Here is a 20,707-nt window from a genome sequence, read left to right on the forward strand (position 1 = left end):
TATAAATCGTCAACCAAAAATCTCACAATGTAGATGTATATTGAGATTAATTATGGTTGTATACAACAACAGCTAACAAACTATTATGGGGTCAATACATCATTATCATTAATATATTTATTTAATATAGCCTAATTATTATATAACTATGAATGTTAATATCATTATCATATCGTTTTATAAATTAAACATAATTTGTATAGCAAATGTATATATATCCTGAAGCAGCATGTTTTGCCTGTCAGTGATTGGACGGTTGTCCCAGTGGGAGGGGACACGCGCAGGTATTTCAGCCTTGACAGACCAAAATTATGTAAAAGAAAAGAAAAAGGTCTGACATGAATATTCTCTCAACATCTGAGAGACAGCCGTTGTAAGAAATAACTGCTCAGAAAAGGACCGTTTTAAAAAGATAAAATAACGACAGCATGGGGACTGTGAAGTGGATTGTGGTCTTTGCCTTGCTGAGTATTGCCTGTCAGGTAAGAACGGTGACAATAGATTCTACATTATCTTTATTTACGTGAGTATAGATATTTCAGAGAATATTTATCTGATATAACCACATCAACTGATACTTTTATATATAAGCAAATTAATATTGGCTTTAGTTTGTGTCCGATATATTTATCATGAAAATGATCAGTTTGTTTGTGACATTTGAGTTTGATTAATACTTAATTTATTATATCTTTGTTCTTTCAGAGTGCTGCTCTTTCAGGTAATCCTACATGTATTTTCAACAAGCATTCATCAATTATAGGAGTCAATGCATTCCAAGAGAAATACCTGCATACCAACATATTTTTCCATCAAAATATGTATAACCCTGTACTGTAGGTTGCTGTTGGTGATAAATGATTACATCTTAAACAATTATTACAATGTACATAATAAGCGATGACCTCATCTTTTCCATCAGGTTTGCATGTGTCCGTGTTCTCTGTTACATCCAAGAGCATGGCAGTCCAGTGGACCAAATACTCCTCAGCCACATCCTACAAGATTACAGTCACACCTAAAAACTCACCCTCTCACCCTGCCTTTGCCCAGTTTGGCCCCAATTCTGTGATGGGCTCTGTAAACTCTCTGTCCCCCAACACGTTGTACACCGTTAAGGTGGAGGCGATGGATGCCTCTCTGAATGTGCTGAGCCAAGCTCAGGTTGAGAAGATCACGGGTGAGTTTATTTTGGGCTGTTTCAAAGGAAGGAGTAGACACACTTTTTAGACAGCCGGTGAAGAAACTTTTATATGTACAGCTATACTGTTATCCATTTTTATTACAGTTGATCAATCATAAATCATGATAAATCATCAATCATCAAGTGTTCATGAGTGATTGTGCTACTGTGCAGTGTAACGTAGAGTAATGATGGCCTCGTATTCAGCTCCTGAGGTACCCAGCGTAGTCATGGCAACTTCAAAGCAGAGCGACAGGATATCAGTGGAGTTCACGTCGGCGCCCGGCGCCACATCCTACGTCCTGCGCACCGAGACTGCGGACGGCTCCTTCTTCTCCGAGACCGACGTGTCTTCTTCCCCCGGCACGGTGACCAACCTCAAGCCCTACACCGACTACATTCTCAGCGTCCTGTCCGTCAACAGCGGAGGTCGGAGTCAGCCGTCCCTCCCCGCGGAAGCAAAGACAGGTAGCTAGCTAGCTAGCATACCCTCACATTCACGGCTGGACAAAACTCACACGAGTCCGCCCCCGGTATAAAGAAACGAACCGTTTGTGTCACCTTTTCTACTCATTCCCTCACATAAGTCACTTGATATCTGCACTGACCTATACACCAGGCTGAAAGATGGGAGTATTTACATACATCACCCCAAGCTTGATACGAGCGGCTACGCAAATCCAGTTTTCCTCTCATCTTGAATGTCGTCATTGCCTTGAGGGTGAGAGGTTATCCTCCACCCGGGGTAACTTTATCTGACCCCCCCTCTCTTTAAAAAACAAAGGGTTTACCTCATCCACAGAATTCAGCTGGCCTCCCTTAGGGTATGACCTGTATCTCTTGACAGGATCTGATTTCATTATCAACGACTAACACCACGACTAACACCAGTATCTTATTGTCCCATTGTATGCAAGGTTATTCATGACTCATAATTCCTTGTTTATTATTATCAGATCAACATTCGATAATCTCAAGTGATTATATGGGAACACTGCATAAAAAGGATGAATACCTACAAACTCATTCTGAAATCAAAATGCATGTTTCGGTTCATCTCTTCCCATAGTGGTTGCTGCCCCTCACCTGATCACCAGCTCTCCCAGTAACTCCAGCATCGTTGTGGTATGGCAGCCAGTGGCCAACGCCGTCCGCTACACTCTCTCTCTCATCATGGGGGGTTCCAACATCACGGACGTCAACATCACGAGTCCCAACGTCACCTTCTCGGACCTGGAGGCTGGGCGTGTGTACGCCATCAAGGCCAACGCCTGGGACGCCATGAACAGGCAGGGAGACGATGCCCACGTCTCCCAGATCACACGTAAGCATGAGGCTCAAGAACTGCGGTTGAGTGTGTGTGTGTGTGTCTTGGTTTGTGCTGAATCATCTTGTGTGCGTGTGTGTTCCTGCAGGGCCTCCCACTCCTAGCATCGTTCAGATGAACGTGTCGAGGAACGAATCCTCAGCGGGTCTGTCTGTGTCCTGGCATCTCGTCCAGGGGGCGTCCGACTACCTGGTCCTCAGCTCAGAGGGGATCAACTGTACCTCCGCCGTGGGCACCTGCACCCTCGCCCCCCTGGCGTGTGGCCAGGAACACACTCTCACTGTCACCGCCAGGAACCTGGCTGGTCCCAGCCCTCCCTCCGCGGCTCAGGAGTTCACCTCCTGTACGTACGCCAGCATGCCGTGTACATCCCACCTGGGAAAAACAGGGAAGACTTCCCTGAGATAGTAACTGCATTGTCATGTCAATAGTGGGAGTAGCACGACTGACGACTGCAACAAGGAGTCAGGTGGCTGAGCGGTTAGGGAATCGGGCTTGTAATCAGAAGGTTGCCGGTTCGATTCCCCGCCAGGCCAATGACGTTGTGTCCTTGGGCAAGGCACTTTACCCTACTTGCCTCGGGGGGAATGTCCCTGTACATACTGTAATACTTACTGTAAGTCGCTCTGGATAAGAGCGTCTGCTAAATGACTAAATGTTAATGTAAATGTAACAAGCATGTGGTATAGATGAAACCGACTGACTGTCCTGTTGTGCTCTTCCCAGTCCCCTGTCCACCAGAGCCTGTGTGGGTGGAGGAGACACAGGCCGGGAACTGCTCCGTCACGTGGGGCCCCATGCCCTACGCCGACAAGTACGTGGCCTTCATCAAGAGAGACGACGGGATCGAGGAGAGGTGCAACACCACCAACACCACCTGCGACTTCCACTGCCAGTGTGGCTATACCTTCCTGATGACGGTGTTCGCTTACAACCTGGCAGGAGGCAGCCCACCAGGCCCCGTACTCAACTACACCACCCGTAAGAGAAATCACCCTGATCCCCCACCCAGCGTTCATGCACCGCGGCTGGTCCTCCCCACTCTGCACATTATCCTCTCTGAGAATCACGGTTCCCGGATGAAAACGATTCCATGTTCCCCTCCTCCTGTGTGTCCTCAGTGCCCTGCTGTCCGGAGGACGTGCGCATCTCTCTGGTTTCCACGGACACCCTCGAGATCGAGTGGTCGGCGGCGCGCGGCGCCGAGGTGTACGAGACGCGGGCGGTCGAGGGCTCGAACGTCATCCTGTGCAACGACACGTCCCCCGTGTGTGCGCTCTCTGACCTCACCTGCGACAGGCCTTACAGCGTGATGGTCATCCCCTGCAGCGAGGGGAGAGGTTGCAACTGGGCCTGCGGTACCCACACTAAGGAGACAGGTACACACACACACACACACACTCTAAATCAGTTGATACCAGATTATGCTCACTGTGACTCTTAACCAATCTCTCTCTTTCCCTCCCTCCCTCCCTCCCTCCCTCCCTCCCTCCCTCCCTCCCTCCCTCCCTCCCTCCCTCCCTCCCTCCCTCCCTCCCTCCCTCCCTCCCTCCCTCCCTCCCTCCCTCTCTCTATGTCTCTCTCTCTCTCTCTCTCTCTCCCTCTCTCTGTCTCTCTCCCTCTCTCTCCTACTCTCTATCTATCTCCCTCTCCCCCTCTCCCCCTCTCTCTCTCAGCCCCCTGTATGTCAGACATCCTGGGGATCTCACAGGTCACCAACAGCAGTGTCTCTGTCAACTTCACCACACCCAACCGTGCAGCCAACTACACCGTGACCGCAGCAGGGGCCCCCGACACCCACACCTGCCAATCCAGCGGCCCGCCCTGTGTCATCACCAACCTGCCGTGTGGCTCTGCCTACGACGTCAGCGTCCTAGCAACCACCGCCGTGGGACAGAGCGTCCCTAGCTACGTCGTTACCCTAGAAACAGGTGGGTCGTCGGATTTTTCCCCCTTTCCTAGCCCAGGGTTTAGTAGTAAATATAAAAATTCCGTCAGAAACATGAACATGTGACGTTCTCCTTCAGCGCCGTGTTGCCCAGAGACCCTCAACGTGCACCAGGTGACACAAGCCATGACAAACGTCACCTGGTCACCAGCCAGGGGAGCCCAGTCCTTCGTTACCGCTCTGACGTCATCGAAAGGCCACGCCCGCTGTCACACCCAGGACTTGCACTGCTTGATGGGATGCATCACCTGTGGTACCAACTACACCGTCAGCATGGAGGCCTACAGCCGCACCGGGCACAAGTCTGAGTGCACCTATCGCGGCTTTTCATCCAGTGAGTGACATACACGTCGGCCTATCACATGTCGAGATCCTCTCCACAGCAGTCCCTCCACATCGCATAACGTTTGTAATCTGTTACTCTTAAGCTTAATTTATACTTAGGTCGCCGACACTTTTGAAATGGTCGCAGACGAAAAAAAAAAAGTGTTGCTCAGGCTGCTGCATTTATACTTTGGCAAACAGTCGCCTGTGCTCAAGGTTCGCGTGACGTAAACAGAATCATTTTACCGTTACATTCATAGTGTCTGCGACCTAAGTATAAATTGGGCTTTAAGGGTTCAGGTTGGTTTGGGTGCAGTCCTATGGGCCGTGTGTAAAGCATGTCTGTAACACGGTTTGTGAAACGGGTCCACACTCAAACTCAAAATGTGATCTGATTGGTGATCTGATTGGTGATCTGCTTCAGGCCCCTGCTGTCCTTCGGGCGTGAAGCTGTACCAGATGAGCAACAACACGCTGCGAGTGTACTGGCGTTCCGCGGGCGCCCTCCACAACACCACGGCGGACGTGTACGGCAGTCAGACCAACTACACCTGCAGTCCGGTTGCCGGGGGCAACTCGTGTGACGTTTCCGACATCTTGTGTGGGGACGTCTACACCGTGGTGGTGGCCCCGCTCACGACGGACGGGACCACGGTCCCGTTCTGTCCCCAGAGGATGTACTCAGGTACGGGACAAGGGGCAGGAAATTCCCAGGGGAGTCAGGTGGCTGAGCGGTTAGAGAATCGGGCTGTTAATCAGAGATAAGAGTGTCTGCTAAATGATTAAATGTAAATGTAATGTAAATGAGATCTGACATCAAAAGTCAGAGAGTGGAGCAGGTAATACATGTCTCTGTGGTAAGATAATTATGTTTCGCTTACATGCTTTTTGTTTGTCCTCTTTCAGTTTCCTGTTCAGGAGGCAATGTTGGAATGGGTAAGCCGGTCAATACAACAACCTATTGCAAGTTATTACAAACCTATTCACTGAATAGTGTAAATACTGTATATTTGATGTGACAAAGAGAAATTCATAATAACAGTGCAAACTTACTTATACCACACCCATTCTTTTTTTTTAGTCATGTATCGCGGAAAAAGAAGTTTGGACTAGTGCACAGTAAGTCCAGATATTTCCATTACCTCTTATATTCACCTCAATCATGAAGGAAAGTCGGACTCATCGATAGCATTTATGCTGTCAACACATGAAAAGCCTCCTTTATCAGTCTGTGTCTAGGAGGGGTCAGATGGCTGAGCGGTTAGGAAATCGGGCTGTTAATCACAAGGTTTCCGGTTTGATTCCCGGCCGTGAAAAATGACGTTGTGTCCTTGGGCAAGGCACTTCCCCTACTTGCCTCGGGGGAATGTCCCTGTACTTACTGTAAGTCGCTCTGGATAAGAGCGTCTGCTAAATGACTACATGTAAATTGAATCCCAAGGATTGGATCTTCCTTCCTTGTATTTAACACGTGTTCCGGATAGAGGACAGAGGGGGGGTCAACCTCCTCCCCCCTAGGGGCTCGCAACAGCCAAGAGAGGACAAAACAAACAACTAAAAAAACTATTCTGGAGTCAATAAAGCACTTCCCCTAACAGATTAGGTTTCATTCCTCAACTGTATCATAGCTCCATAGTCCTTAGCTATTCGTGTAATCAGATCCCCCCCAAAGAAATAGAAATGTTCACTGGTGTTCAGTTCATAAATATGAGAATATAAAAATGCTTTTGTTTGAGAGTCACTGACTTCTAGCCACAAGAGTTGTTCTGAGGACATTGACAGAGAAGGCTTCAAATAACCCTCCCATGCCTAGGGAATGTAAGTGAGAATCATTGAGCTCAGCAGTATTCTGTATGTTATCAATACTTTGCCGCCCTCTGCTGGTCATGAATGGACATTGCATCCCTCACAGCACAGAGGAAGTCAAAACTACATTTTTATCACAAAATTTTTTTAACTTGTGATTGCAACAGAATAACCCTTCTATCACAATAATAATTTAAAAAAATTGACTAATCTATTGATGAATGACATACAACCTAAAGCCAAAGACATATTTTTAAACAGACGAATGTGATTTTCATGGGTTTGCAATTGTTTCTGTTACCAGTTTCCAGTCCTGTACTTTAGGTCTTAGCAGAAGATAGAAGCTGATCACATCCTCCTCATCTCTATCCCATGTCCCTACCCTACATCTCTGGAAGAAAGAAGATATTTCAACATATACGTGGGTTTGAACAACTAAAGTCCTACACCGTTGTTCGACACTAAAACTAGAAAATAGTGTGCATGTTTGATCGAGCCAAATTTTTTTTTTTTATCAAAAGCTACTATGGTGTTTTTGGACCATTGTTATTATTTATAGAACAATTGAAACCGGCTATTTTCAAATACTTTAACGTGATTTTTTAGTTTTGGTGTTCCAGTCCTCAGTGCATGTTTGTTGGCAAAAAATATCGGTATGTGTGCCCCCAGCTAAACGTATTTATTGGTAATATAATAGTTACAAATGCCCTAGCTCAAATCTCAGGCATTTACAATGAAAGGTGATCTTACCATGGAATCTTATGAGCACAATTATTCTGCCAACAATGTTTGTGTTATCTTGAACACATATTATTAAGTCAAACGGCTTAAGTGGCTGCATTGTAAATTGTCAACTTCAGCCTAATCTCAGTGCCCCCAAGATATAACAATGCATAGATACACTATTTTGGTACATTATTATGTCAACTGTCAACATATCCCCATTGCTGTTATTTTTGTTCCGTCTACCAGTTGACAAACTATGAAGAAAAAAAACCTATACAAAATATTGGATGAATAAAGAAAGGTTCTATAAAGATTGTTTGTGTCTAATACAAGACAAGAAGACTGTGTGCACCAACTTTTAACTTTAATTTGATGTCATGAAAATTCTGGTGTTGTGATGTTAGCCCTCTAAGTTTTCCAGAATAAAAAATGCAGTTCCTGAAACATTTGGCCCGCTGTTACTTAAGAATTGGACATTTTTCAACCAAGAATATGTAAAGACTATCTCCCTATGCAGAAGGCCTTCTGAGGATGAATGGTGGACACGAACTGCTTGTCAATCAAAAGCAGCTGTAACTTATAGCTGAGGATGTTCTGTCCCCAGTGACCCCAGGAAGAATCTCAAAATTGGTTTGCAATATGTATGTGTTTGCCTGTGTCAAATGTTTGCATATTTCCTTCATTAAAAAAAATCATTGCATTAAATGTGTGTTTTGTTCATTTCATTATTTCTAAGAGAAACGCATCATAAGAAGCTATAACAGGGTACATTTACACAGCTGAGGAACTAGAAGAGTCACAATAAGGCTCAATATTTCATAGGTATCTATAGGTATATATAGGTATTGTATGTTTAAACAACCCATGTAACTCAATATACATTTGAACAATAAACCTGCATTCTAATATTCTTAACCCGAAGGTTACACAAGGGGTTAAACGCGGATCAAATGCCTGTAGTGGCTGTGTTTCACACGACAACATGGAGGACGCATCCAGCACAGCGTATCAAACACGTTGAACCACACCGGACAAGACAACAGCCTGTCCCCATCTCTTGAATTCTTCCAGCTATCAATGTCTTCTAAGTTTCACTTGGCTTGGTTCCCGATGCCGACAATGGACATGGTTTTGGTTTTTATCCCCAATGCACCACGCAAGGTATAGGCTATCAATTATGATACCAAGGTGGAGGTCCATGGGGAAAAGAGCTATTCATGAGGCCAGTGTGAGGCAGTTTTAGAAAGGCTTGTTGCCTCAGCCATCTCATCCTCCCACCCCGCCCAGAGCCACTCAAACCTTATGTAATAGACCCATCCCATCAACATTTACACTACATTTACATTTAGTAATTTAGCAGACGCTCTTATCCAGAGCGACTTACAGGTGAAGTGCCTTACCCAAGGACACAACATCATTTCGGCACGGCCAGGAATCGAACTGGAAACCTTTTGATTACTAGCCCGATTCCTTAGCCGCTCAGCCACCTGACCCCCTACATCCAGATGATGTTAGATATGTGTACAGTACCTAATGTGTGTAGTCAAATCAAAATGTATTTGTATATCCCTTTTTACAAGCAATGTCACAGAGGGCTTCACATACGCCCATAGAACTGCCCCTCAACCAACCTAAACCCTCAAGGAAGACAAGGAAAAACTCTCATAAAAACTCACTAGAGGAGAAAAAATGGAAGAAACCTTGGGAGGAGCAATTCAGTGAGGGATCCCCTCCTCTAGAGACGGCTGTAGTCATAGTAAACCTTATATAATGTCAATTAATATAGGTTATCAAAGGTGAAGAATGAATATTCTTTGTGAATAGGATTTGGCCTTACATGTTTGGAACATTTATAATTTTGTGATCATACAGTTTCCATATTTTGATTCATCTATAGGTAAAACATTTTTTTTTACAATTATTTAAAACTTGAATTATGATATACCACTGCTATGACAGACACTTTCAAGACATCTAATTATGCAAACTGACATTTTCGTCATTCATTAATTCCATTATTAATGGAATCAAAGGATCGTGACATCATTGGCATTCACTTCTGACCCCTAAACAGTGACCCATAAGATGGCGATGACCTGTCTGCCAAGATAGAAACTTGCCACATAAACCAAAAATACAATGAGAAAACAAGGCGTTAACATCACTTGTCCTTAGTGATTATGTTTCAATATTAGCCTTTGTTTAAGCAGCAGCTTGAATTTCTTGGCTGGGTTAGTGGGAAGTCTCCACTTTCATGTTGACTTCCTTGTTCTTATGTACAATCAGGAACCAAGAAGAGATATCCTATTATTCTCAAGTGATAAAAGATTCCTTTCATCACAACACAAACCCTTCATAAAGTTCACTGTGGGATGTTATTTCCCCCCCCCAAAAAAACAAACGATTATTTTCAGGAATACCAACCTTGTCCATCTCAGGAGATATATCAAGGCAAAGGCCCAAATTTGTGTTGCACTGGTTTGACATACCTAGTAAATGTACCTGTTTGCTCCAAGCCCTAATTCCCAAGTTTACCTACTTTCATTGGGTTTCAGCCATATGTCTCCGATGAGCCACTCTCAGACCACTCCCTTGGTTTTAGCTTTGTGTTCAGTTGGTGTTCCCAAGCATTGTTCCCTATGGACGTAAATAAAAAACACACACAATGAGGAGAAAACAGGGCCAAATAGGAATTCCATACATCGCTTAATGTGTTACGATCAACAACCCTAGTGTGGTGCTGTGAGTTCACACAATAAGTGCTTTTCTGGGTCAGTTCCACGTTTCAACATGGCAGACAAAGGTACATTTGTGGGTCAGATCAGATGGTTGCAGATTCGACGTCAAATAAGGGATAGTTTTCTTTTAATGTGTTCAAAGATATGATCGATGTGCGTCAGGCAGCGGATGACAAACTTAAAGTAGCACAATGACAGTTGTTCCTGGAATCAATCAATGAAAAAAAAGATCTTCAAAATCTATAAATATGTAATGTTACAAAATATCACAGTACTCATAAATAGCTCTGTTAACCGACATGTCGGTTGTCGTATTCTGAATTGTGATCAAAAGTCTAATATTCCAAAAAATCATGTTCAAGGTTATTTTTAATCTTGGACAAAAATGTGACCAAGGACAAATAAATGCCAACGAGATTACCTCAACACAATTTCTTATAAGTAGACATTTGACTTGTATTAAATCCTCTAAGGATTGATACAATTGGCTAGTGACACACTTTAAACAATCCAGTAAATGACAAGAATGTGGTCGGAACAAGCTGAACTACAACAAACATCGTTTAACCAACTTTTAGGAAAGAAAATATATCCCAACACAAGAAGCTGATTAAAGATCTCATGTTCTATAGGGGTCATGTCAACGACTACAAGTGAATACCATACATTGATGAAAACTGAAGATTACATTGTGGACACCAGCTGTACCATTCCATACAGACAGAGCCATCTCCTTTCTCTCCTCCATCCCTCCCTCCCTTCCAGGGTCCCCGCCCTCCTCCCCTCCCTCTGCCGGGCATCTCTGTGCCTGAGGCTATCAGGAGGAGAACTGTCCCAATTTGGGGCCTAATGATTGGTTCCCGCATCTCAGAAGTACCTGCACTGTAGCTCAAAAGAATTCAGAACACCTTTTGTATTTGACTCCCTTGTATATGGAACTAAATTGAAAACTTGCAGACATTGTCAAAGATGGGATTGTTAAGAGCATTACGGTTGTCTTTCGTATTGGCGACCCTGAGCCAGGTAAATTTGGGACTTTATCCTACTGATAGAGCAAATGTAGAATTTGGGATGTATAGCTGTACGACCATGATATGTCACATTTCTCTTTGGAGTAAGATCTAAGTTATTTATATTTTTTTGTTTGCAGATAACGTTTACAGAGGCACAAGGTAAGACTACACTTCAATGTGGCTTTCAAATATACAGGAATAATCATTTACCCTGAGGCAGGGGGATGTATTTTAGAAGGTTTTTTATATACAAAAATAAATGTATAATTAATAAATACTAATGGTAAATAAAATACTAAATTTGGACTTTGAATACGGTGTTTCTTGATAACACTTGTAATTGTCACTCGCTTCTCCGTTGTCATTCAGAATGCCAAATTACTTCGATAAGTTCTCCAGACGCCTCGTCGCTTCTCGTAAAATGGACAAAATACAGCGGAGCTACAAATTATTTTTTGGACCTACGAGTAATAAATATGACAGACACTGTGGCTCCTGTCGTGGTGACGTTATCTGCGGCCAGCACAGAGAGATTGGTCCAGGGCCTGAGACCAGGAACACAATATAGCGTCACGTTGAAGGTGTTCCAGTTCTACTATGTGATGTGTTTGGATACAAACGTGTCGTCAACAGGTTAAGAAAACATCCCCTCATTTTCTACAATATATATAGTCAATCGTTTAATTATTAGTCATTTTGAATTGTTAGCCATTTGTATATTCGTACTGCCTTGGAGCAGCCTGAAAATGTCCTCAAACCAACCTTTCTCATGTCATAGTTCCCACATCAACTCAGATAACCATCTCAAAGGCATTATCAAGTTCCTCAATCCAAGTGGAATGGGCGCGCGTGCTCACAGCGCCGCGTTACTACCTGATCGTGGAGTCGAATAAGACAGGAGAACGTTTCAATTTCACCCACACCAATCTGACCGCTGTAGTCACAAACTTACAGCCATCAACCGCCTACAACTGTACCGTCTTCACCGCAAACTCCGCTGGACTCGGAGCGAGTAGCAGAGTGAGAACCATCTCTACCTGTAAGTATTGAATATGAACTGCAAACAGCTCAAAGTTACTCATAATGCAATGCGGATAGGCCTAATTCACACCCAAAACAAATCGTTGAAATAGGCTAAGTCAAGTCGCAACTACCTATAATTTCATTAACTAATTAAACAGAAATCAACATCAGTTAATAATACTAATTGTTTCACCTTTTAGTGGTTCAACCCCCTGCGAGCTGCTCCGCGGTTCAGACTGGAAAGCGGTCGGCTCTTGTCAGCTGGCAGCCTGTGAACAAGGTTCTGGTGTATGAAGTGAAAATCACGAACTTGGTAACAAACATCACATCTGTGACAAACGTGTCGGCAACCCAATTGGACTTACAGAACATACTGCCATGTTCATCCTATCGGATAGCAATATCATCCTACAATGACTTCTTGGATCCAGGAGAACCTAGAAATTATGTTTACACCACAAACAGTGAGTTGGTCGTGGCCTAGTTAATTATAGGTCTAGTTCATTATGTGGCGTATTCGCACACGAAATTCTCAACTACTAGAATAAGACTTTTTATGTCTAACAAAGTTTAATGAAGGCATTCAGTTTACTAACTTTGAATGTGTTTTAGAACTGAGCCCAGTGACGTCCATATCGGTGGACTACAGCTGTTCCACCAGCTCGGCCTCGGTGTCGTGGGATGGAGTGTTCGCGGCAGACTCATACAAGGCGGAGGCAGTGGAGAGCAACGGGACGGTACTGTCCTGCACTACGCAGGGCACCAGCTGCCAGATCGAGGGGCTGGGATGTGGACAGAGCTATGTGGTGCACGTGATTGCCTTGGCGGACAGCTGCGAGAGCGCGCCAAACGCCACCACTACCTTTAGTACAGGTGAGATAGAACGTGAATCCCTCCCATCCGATTTTGAGTTTAAACAACCTCATGTTTTAAGTAGGTTAAATATAGAGGAAATTCGAAGAATGGTTGTCTTTTGACTCTTGAATCCAGGCCTGTCCTAGAACATGAGAACTCCTATGAGCTCAACATTGTCTTGTCTTTTGCAGCCTATTTAGAGCAAGGCTGTGTCTACATAAAATTCAATACCTCACAAAAACCAATAGAGAGGTGTAATCTTCAACATCAGGGCGTTTTGGCCTGAATGTTTTTTGTGTCGAGAGGCATTGATTATTGACCTAATTTCCTCCTTTTCTTTGTCATCCCATATCCTTCCCACCTCTCCCTCTCTCCCTCCCTCCCTCTCCCTCTCTCCCTCTCTCCCTCTCTCCCTCTCTCCCTCTCTCCCTCTCTCCCTCTCTCCCTCTCTCTCTCTCTCTCTCTCTCTCTCTCTCTCTCTCTCTCTCTCTCTCTCTCTCTCTCTCTCTCTCTCTCTCTCTCTCTCTCTCTCAGTACCCTGTTCCCCCAAGAATCTCGCTCTGTACCGAGAGTGCGCCAGCAACGTGATCATCTTCTCCTGGGCGCCCACCAACCACACCTCCTACTACAGGGCCAGGGCTGTGGACTCCCGGGGCGAGACGATGGACTGCATGACCAAAGAAACCTCCTGCTTCTTCACAGACACGGTCTGCGGACGTCACTACACCTTCTCAGTGTACTCTGTCAGCGGGGACTGCAACGGCCAGACCAGCTCGGCTGTTTCTGTCAACACCGGTAAAAACCCACGGCTGTGTTCTTCTGTAAACAACCTTTTTTCAGCCTTCCCACCTTTGTGCCAACAGGTTAATTAGGGAGGACACCCTCTAGTGGTTCATTTCTGCACAGAGAGTGTGAGAACCTTTAGGTGAAAGGCTGGCTCCAGTTACACTGTCAGCCTTTTTAGGCCACAGCTGAATAAAGGCTTGACTGGTCTGTGGAAAGCTTTGGTTTGATAACAAGAACAAAAGAACGTATTGGCACTCAACTACTCACGACTACGACTATGACATGGCGACTAAGAAACCTCTGTGTTCTTCCTCAGCGCCTTGCATGCCGAAGAACATGATGACCTTGGCAAACTGTTCGTCGGACGTCCTGACCAGCACGTGGGACTCTGCGGACGGCGCACTGTCGTACGCGGTGGAAGCTTGGGGGAACAACGACGACCACAACCGCTACAACTGCAGCTCCACCGACAACAGCTGCCTCATCCGGAACGTTCTCTGCGGAGAGAGTCTCACCGTACACATCACGGCTTTCGACGGCGAGTGCCCCAGCTACAGAACGCTGGGACAGGTGGCCGAAACTGGTGAGGCCTGTTCTGTTCGCTGGCTGTTATAGTAGACTGATAATGTCTGTGCGAAAACGACGAATCTACGAGTGCGGAAAATCATTGCGCGGACGTTCGTATTGGTGGGGGGGATGGTCACCTGAATGGTTTCTTCTCTCTCGGCAGTTCCTTGCCCTCCTAAGAACGTGTCAGCAGCGATGGAGTGCGGAGCTGACTCCATCACCCTGACCTGGGTCGCCTCCTCCAGTGCCGTGTTCTACATCGCCACGGCGACGGATGATGCCGGCGTGGTCCGCACCTGCAACGCGATGGCAAACGAGTGCAAGATCAGTGGCCTGCGCTGCAGCTCCAACTACACTGCCTTTGTCATCTCCACCAACCTCAAGTGCAACAGCTCAAAGAGTGAAATAGTGTCTGTGGAAACAGGTATGTGTCTGTTCAGAGCCCTCATCAAGTCAGGGTTTGAACTCTGATTAAACCGATTAAACCGGTTTTATACCAATGTCTATGGAAACTATAACACGTGTCTCCCAACTTTCCATCCTCTCCTCTCCAGCCCCATGTCCGCCGAGCCATATTGAGGCCACGCTGAACTGCACAACCAACAGCGCTCTGATCGTGTGGCAGGGCGACCACAGCATGGCGTCCTACACGGCCACCATGGTGGACGCTTCCGGAGGCCTCCTCAGCTGCAGCACCACCAGAAACAACTGCACAGTCACCAGCCTGAAGTGCGGCCAGCTCTACGCCGTCACCGTGGCGCACCACGACGGCATCTGCCCCAGCATGCCCTCCAAGCCCGTGTCCATGGAGTCAGGTAGATACCTCCCGCTCACAGAGGGCCGTGAGGCATTCGTAGGGAGCTCACGTCGTGGTGTTGGACATTGGAAGACCAACTGTCACTTTAGTGGGATGTTTACAGGTTGAAATTGGGAGAGATGGTTGCCATTGAGACATCAAAACAAACCCCTTTGGCATTCGAACACCCTACTTCCTGTGGACGGTGGAGTAACACTACTTGACTGCAATAACATCCCTATCTCTCCTTCCTGTTTTCCCCCCAGTGCCTTGCGGCCCAGCGAATGTGCAAACCAGAGTGAACTGTGTTACCGGGACCCTCGCGGTGAGCTGGAACGCGTCCAAGCGCGCGGAAGCTTACTCCGCCGTCATCGCCGGCGGCAACGGGCAGCGCGAGTACTGCAACACCACGCAGACCAACTGCACGGTCAACACCCTGACATGTGGGAAGGAATACATGGTGACGGTTATGTCTGTCAATGGCACCTGCATCAGCATGCCCAGCAAGCCCGTCTCAGTCAGGGAGGGTAGGTAGAAAACCTCTTTGTTTCAGCGCAGCCGAATCCAAACTCACATATACTATATACAGACAAACCTCCAAAGTTAAGACCTCGACGGACTGACTTACTTCCTGGTTCCCTGGTTTAACCGGTGCGTGCTCTCCTCTCCCGTCAGTGCCGTGTGTGCCCACCAACGTGACGGCCGTGCGCGCCTGCGGCGCGAGCTCCGTGGTGGTGTCCTGGGCGGGCGGCCTCGGGGCCAGGACCTTCACTGCGGTGGCGTTGGGCAGGAGCGGTCACCGGACCGAGTGCTCCTCCAACCTCACCAACTGCGTCATGGCCGACCTGCGGTGCGGCGAGGTGTACAACGTCAGCGTGATGGCCGTGGACGTCAGCTGCTCGAGCCTGATGAGCAGAGCGGTCGCCCTGGCGACAGGTGATTGGCACGAGTTTTCGTAAAACTTCAAATGTTGAATTGAACGTTGATAAAGAGCAAATGCTTTTGACAAAGAAACATATCTCTTGAATATGAATGGATTGAGACCATTTGAGTGAGCTATTGACAGATATTAGGAGTGGACCACTTTCATGGTTTTAGAGCCCATGGCTAACTGTGTCGCTAACCCAAACCTCCCATATCACCCGCAGTCCCTTGCCCGCCCACTAATGTCACCGGCTGGGTGGACTGTGCCACGAACACCGCCTCCCTCACCTGGGACGCCAGCCCCAACGCCGCGGCCTACACTGCCAAGGCGGTGGGCACGGACGGCCACACTGTGCCCTGTGCCACCGCCACCCCTGGCTGCCAGCTGGCCGGCCTTCACTGCGGCCAGGCCTACGTCTTCACCGCCGCCGCCTCTGACGGCAGCTGTGACAGCCCCGACAGCCTGCCGTTCACCCAGCAGTCCGGTGAGGCCCGGCTTCCGTCCTCCTCTTCCTGTCACCTTTAACCCTCTTCCTGTCACCTCTAACCCTCTTCCTGTCACCTTTAACCCTCTTCCTGTCACCTCTAACCCTCTTCCTGTCACCTTTAACCCTCTTCCTGTCACCTCTAACCCTCTTCCTGTCACCTTTAACCCTCTTCCTGTCACCTCTAACCCTCTTCCTGTCACCTTTAACCCTCTTCCTGTCACCCTCTTCCTGTCACCTTTAACCCTCTTCCTGTCACCTTTAACCCTCTTCCTGTCACCTCGAACCCTCTTCCTGTCACCTTTAACCCTCTTCCTGTCACCCTCTTCCTGTCACCTTTAACCCTCTTCCTGTCACCTTTAACCTTCTTCCTGTCACCTTTCATCTGTTTCCCTCTGCGAACGTACATCTACATTTAGTCATTTAGCAGACGCTCTTATCCAGAGATAAGTAAGTCACAGTAAGTACAGGAACATTCTCCCCGAGGCAAGTAGGGTGAAGTGCCTTGCCCAAGGACACGTCATTTGTCGGGAATCGAACCGGCAACCTTCTGATTAATAGCCTGATTCACTAACCGCTCAGCCATCTGAGCCATACCGCGCGGGGGTCTTGACTGTGTGCTTGTGTCTCCTGTGCCCGTTCAGCTCCCTGTGCCCCACACGGTGTGACGACCAGCCTCAACTGTAGCAGCAACATCCTGAGGGTCAGCTGGGGACCGGACTCCGTTCACCTGAACTACACCGCCACCGCGCTGCCTGGGAATGGTACCGCACTGTCCTGCACCACCACGAACACAGGCTGCGAGGTGAAGGGGCTCCTGTGTGGGCAGCAGTACAGCGTCACGGTAAAAGCAAGCAACAGCAACTGTACCGGACCGAGCAGCGCATCGCAAACAGTTCAGACAGGTGTGTTCTCCAAGTTTCCCAATCTTAGGAAAGTCTAGAAGAAAATAAAACACTCAAATATGTTTTGGGGACTGCGTCACCTTGCTTGTAGCTAAACACAACCCTTCTCTCTCACCCCCAGGGCCCTGTATGCCCACTAACCTGCAGGGGCACGTGGGGTGTTCCTCCAACACCCTGCTGGCGTCCTGGAGCTTTGCGCCCGGGGCTCTGACCTACACGTCCACGCTGACCAGCTCAGACGGCCTCTCCACCCCCTGCTCTTCCACCGACCCCTCCTGCTCCTTCCCCGGCCTGAAGTGTGCTCAGAAGTACAGCCTTTGTGTGGTCGCCAGCAACAGCCAGTGTAACAGCTCCACCAGCGCTAGCCTCGACGTGACAGCCGGTAAGCTAAAGGAGGAGGCCTCTCTCTCTCTCTGTGGGGATACCCTTAACCCTTGTGCTGCCTTCGGGTCACATGACCCAAAGGTTCACAACGAACCATCGTTGTGTTTTCCCAATTTTACCCAATACAAAAACAAATAAAAAGCATTTTCTTTTAACCTTCGCAATGTGGGGGGTCTGAGACAGCCCAACGGTTAAAAGAAAATACTTCACTTTGTTTTTGTATGCGGTAAAAGGCTTTTTAAAAGACCTCCACAGTTTTGATTGAAATGTTTGAAAACAAACCTACGCCTCTGTGTAGTACTATAAAAAAAACGGTCCGAGCTCACCCGTTAACGATCTGACCTTCGACCCCTCCAGCACCCTGTGACCCCAAGAACGTGACCGCCCGCCTGCAGTGCGTCTCTGGCGCGGTGTCCGTGTCCTGGGTGGCCAGCGCCGGGGCCAAGGCCTACACGACGGTTGCTCAGCTGAATGGGATTAACGTCGATTCCTGTACCTCCACCCTGACTTCCTGTGATCTCAGCCAGCTGAAATGTGGGAATAAATACACAGTAATAGTGCTGGCTGGAGATGGGACCTGCAACAGCACAACTCTGGCCTCAACCACCGTACAAACAGGTAAACAGACACGGTAACAATATTCGGTTACACTATATATGGCTACAATTGCTGTATGTTACACAGGTAACTGCCTAGGAGGGAAAATATTTGTACAAGTCAGAAACAGGGAGTCTGTTGGCTGAGCGGTGAGGGAATCGGGCTAGTAATCCGAAGGTTGCCAGTTCGATTCCCGGTCATGCCAACTGACGTTGTGTCCTTGGGCAAGGCACTTCACCCTACTTGCCTTGGGGGAATGTCCCTGTACTTACTGTAAGTCGCTCTGGATAAGAGCGTCTGCTAAATGACTAAATGTAAATGTACAAAATGTATTTTACAGCACATAGGCTGATTATCAAAAGCAATGATTAAACCGCATAATGCACACTTTTCACCTTCCGGCACTTTCTCTATCTGTGACCCCAGCCCCCTGCCCTCCCGTCATCCAGAATCACACCCTGGACTGTTCCACCAACCGTGCCTCTGTGTTCTGGGCTCTGAGCAAGGACGTCGTGGGCGTCCTCATCAATGCCACCTCCGCCTCTGGCCACTCTGCATCCTGCCAGTCCAACAGCACTTCCTGCGTGCTCACAAACCTGCTCTGTGGACAGAACTACACCACGCGGGGCTTTTCTCTGGGCAGCCAGTGCAACAGCAAACCCAGTGATGCGTTCCAGATCGTCACAGGTACGCTACGCCGGACAAAATATGAAATATTAGATGGCTGTCATTGAAAATGTTTTGACATAAACTGTAAACTTCTTGTCTTCCCCAAGCCCCCTGCACCCCAGCTAATGTCAAGGCCCAGTACACGTGTGGCACCAGTAAGGCTGTGTTGAGCTGGGACGAGACTCTGGGAAGGGACAGTTTCTACGCCCTGGTGACGTCCGGGAACCACTCGGAATCCTGCAGGACAGCGGGGACCCAGTGCTCCCTAACCTCCCTCAGATGCGGTCAGCTGTACAACGCCACAGTGTACGCCATCTCTGCACTCTGCAACAGCAGCCAGCCAGGGACCACCCAGATACAGACAGGTAGGAGTGACACACACCCAGACACACACAGACACACACACACACATCACAGACAGTCATTTGGAAACTTGGAAATGCCTTTTTAAGTGCTGTTATATAATCACTTCACCCCTTCCCTCCACCCTCCTCTCCACCTCTCCCTCAGCCCCCTGCGCCCCCCAGAACGTCAGTGTGTCTCTGGTGTGTGCCAACAACACGGCGGTCGTTAGCTGGCTCTCCAGTCCTGGGGCCGTGCGCTACAACGTGCTTGCCGTCGGCAGAGACGGAGACAGCAAGACCTGCGCCACGAACGGCACCAACTGCACCCTCAGCGGCTTGCCGTGCGACAACACCTACAACGTCACCGTCACGCCCTTCTCCCCGGCCTGCGAAGGCTTCCAGAGCGCCGCGTTCACCTTTACCACAGGTGAGCAGGACTTGGATCTAGGAACAAGACAGAAGAAGTTACAAGTTTCGACCATTTCCTGGTTGTAATCGCGACTTTCTTCTCGCCACTTTTTCTTCCCACTCTTATTCCCATGCTCCCTCCCAGGTCCCTGTCCTCGTCCTGCAGTGCAGGTGTCTCTGTCCTGCACAGGTAACATGGGCTCTGTGTCCTGGGCCTCCGGCTCGGCGGGTGAGCTCTACGTTGCCACGGCAACGGGAAGCCAGGGCCACGCCTACAACTGCTCCACGAACGGGACCGGCTGCTCCTTCGGTGGCCTGAACTGTGGCGAGACCTACACCGTCTCCGTGGTGACCGTGAAGCTGGGTTGCAGGAGCGAGCCCAGTGCGCCGGTCTCTCTCACGGCAGGTGAGAGAGAGGAGAACCTGAAAATATAACTGAACACAAACTCAGCACTTCCCTTTCCTTCAACTCTCATCCCTCCCTCCCTCTCTCTCCCTCCCTCCCCTTCTCTCTCTTTCCTTCTCCCTCTCTCAGCAATCTGTCCACCCACCAACCTGGCTGGTGTGACAGCCTGCAGCACCAACAACCTGAACATCACCTGGGCACCGAGCCCCGCCTCCTCCGCAGTCACCTACTTCCTGTACTCCCAGAAACAAGGAGGAGTCAATGCCACCTACACCACGGCAGAGAAATCCAAACTCATCTCTGGGCTTCAGTGTGGCGAGCACTTCACCTTCAGAGTGTCTGCCCAGGACTCCAAGTGCACCAGCGGCCTCAGTCCAGCCATAGAGATAGACACAGGTACTGGACGCAGGCTTCATCAGCGACAGCCTGATAAAAAAAAAAACGCTTCAATTCCTGTTCATTTGCAATCAATCAGTGTCGAGAAGTTGCCAAA

At 48.1% G+C, this 20,707-nt stretch overlaps 1 protein-coding gene across 1 annotated transcript; it reads left to right on the forward strand.

The window, feature by feature from the left end:
* The first annotated feature begins 428 nt into the window (after positions 1–428).
* Positions 429–7,065, forward strand: LOC136937011 (fibronectin type III domain-containing protein 7-like). The gene is made up of 14 exons (XM_067230735.1): positions 429–482; positions 706–721; positions 923–1,180; positions 1,391–1,651; positions 2,253–2,507; positions 2,599–2,853; positions 3,237–3,491; positions 3,632–3,889; positions 4,187–4,441; positions 4,538–4,792; positions 5,207–5,467; positions 5,689–5,718; positions 5,864–5,901; positions 6,893–7,065. Exons 1-13 carry the CDS (start codon positions 429–431, stop codon positions 5,893–5,895), a joined length of 2,445 nt encoding a protein of 814 aa, XP_067086836.1. The 3' UTR covers positions 5,896–5,901; positions 6,893–7,065.
* The last annotated feature ends 13,642 nt before the right edge of the window (positions 7,066–20,707 follow it).

This window comes from Osmerus mordax, chromosome 27 (genome assembly GCF_038355195.1).
Source record: "Osmerus mordax isolate fOsmMor3 chromosome 27, fOsmMor3.pri, whole genome shotgun sequence".
Lineage (NCBI taxonomy): Eukaryota > Metazoa > Chordata > Actinopteri > Osmeriformes > Osmeridae > Osmerus > Osmerus mordax.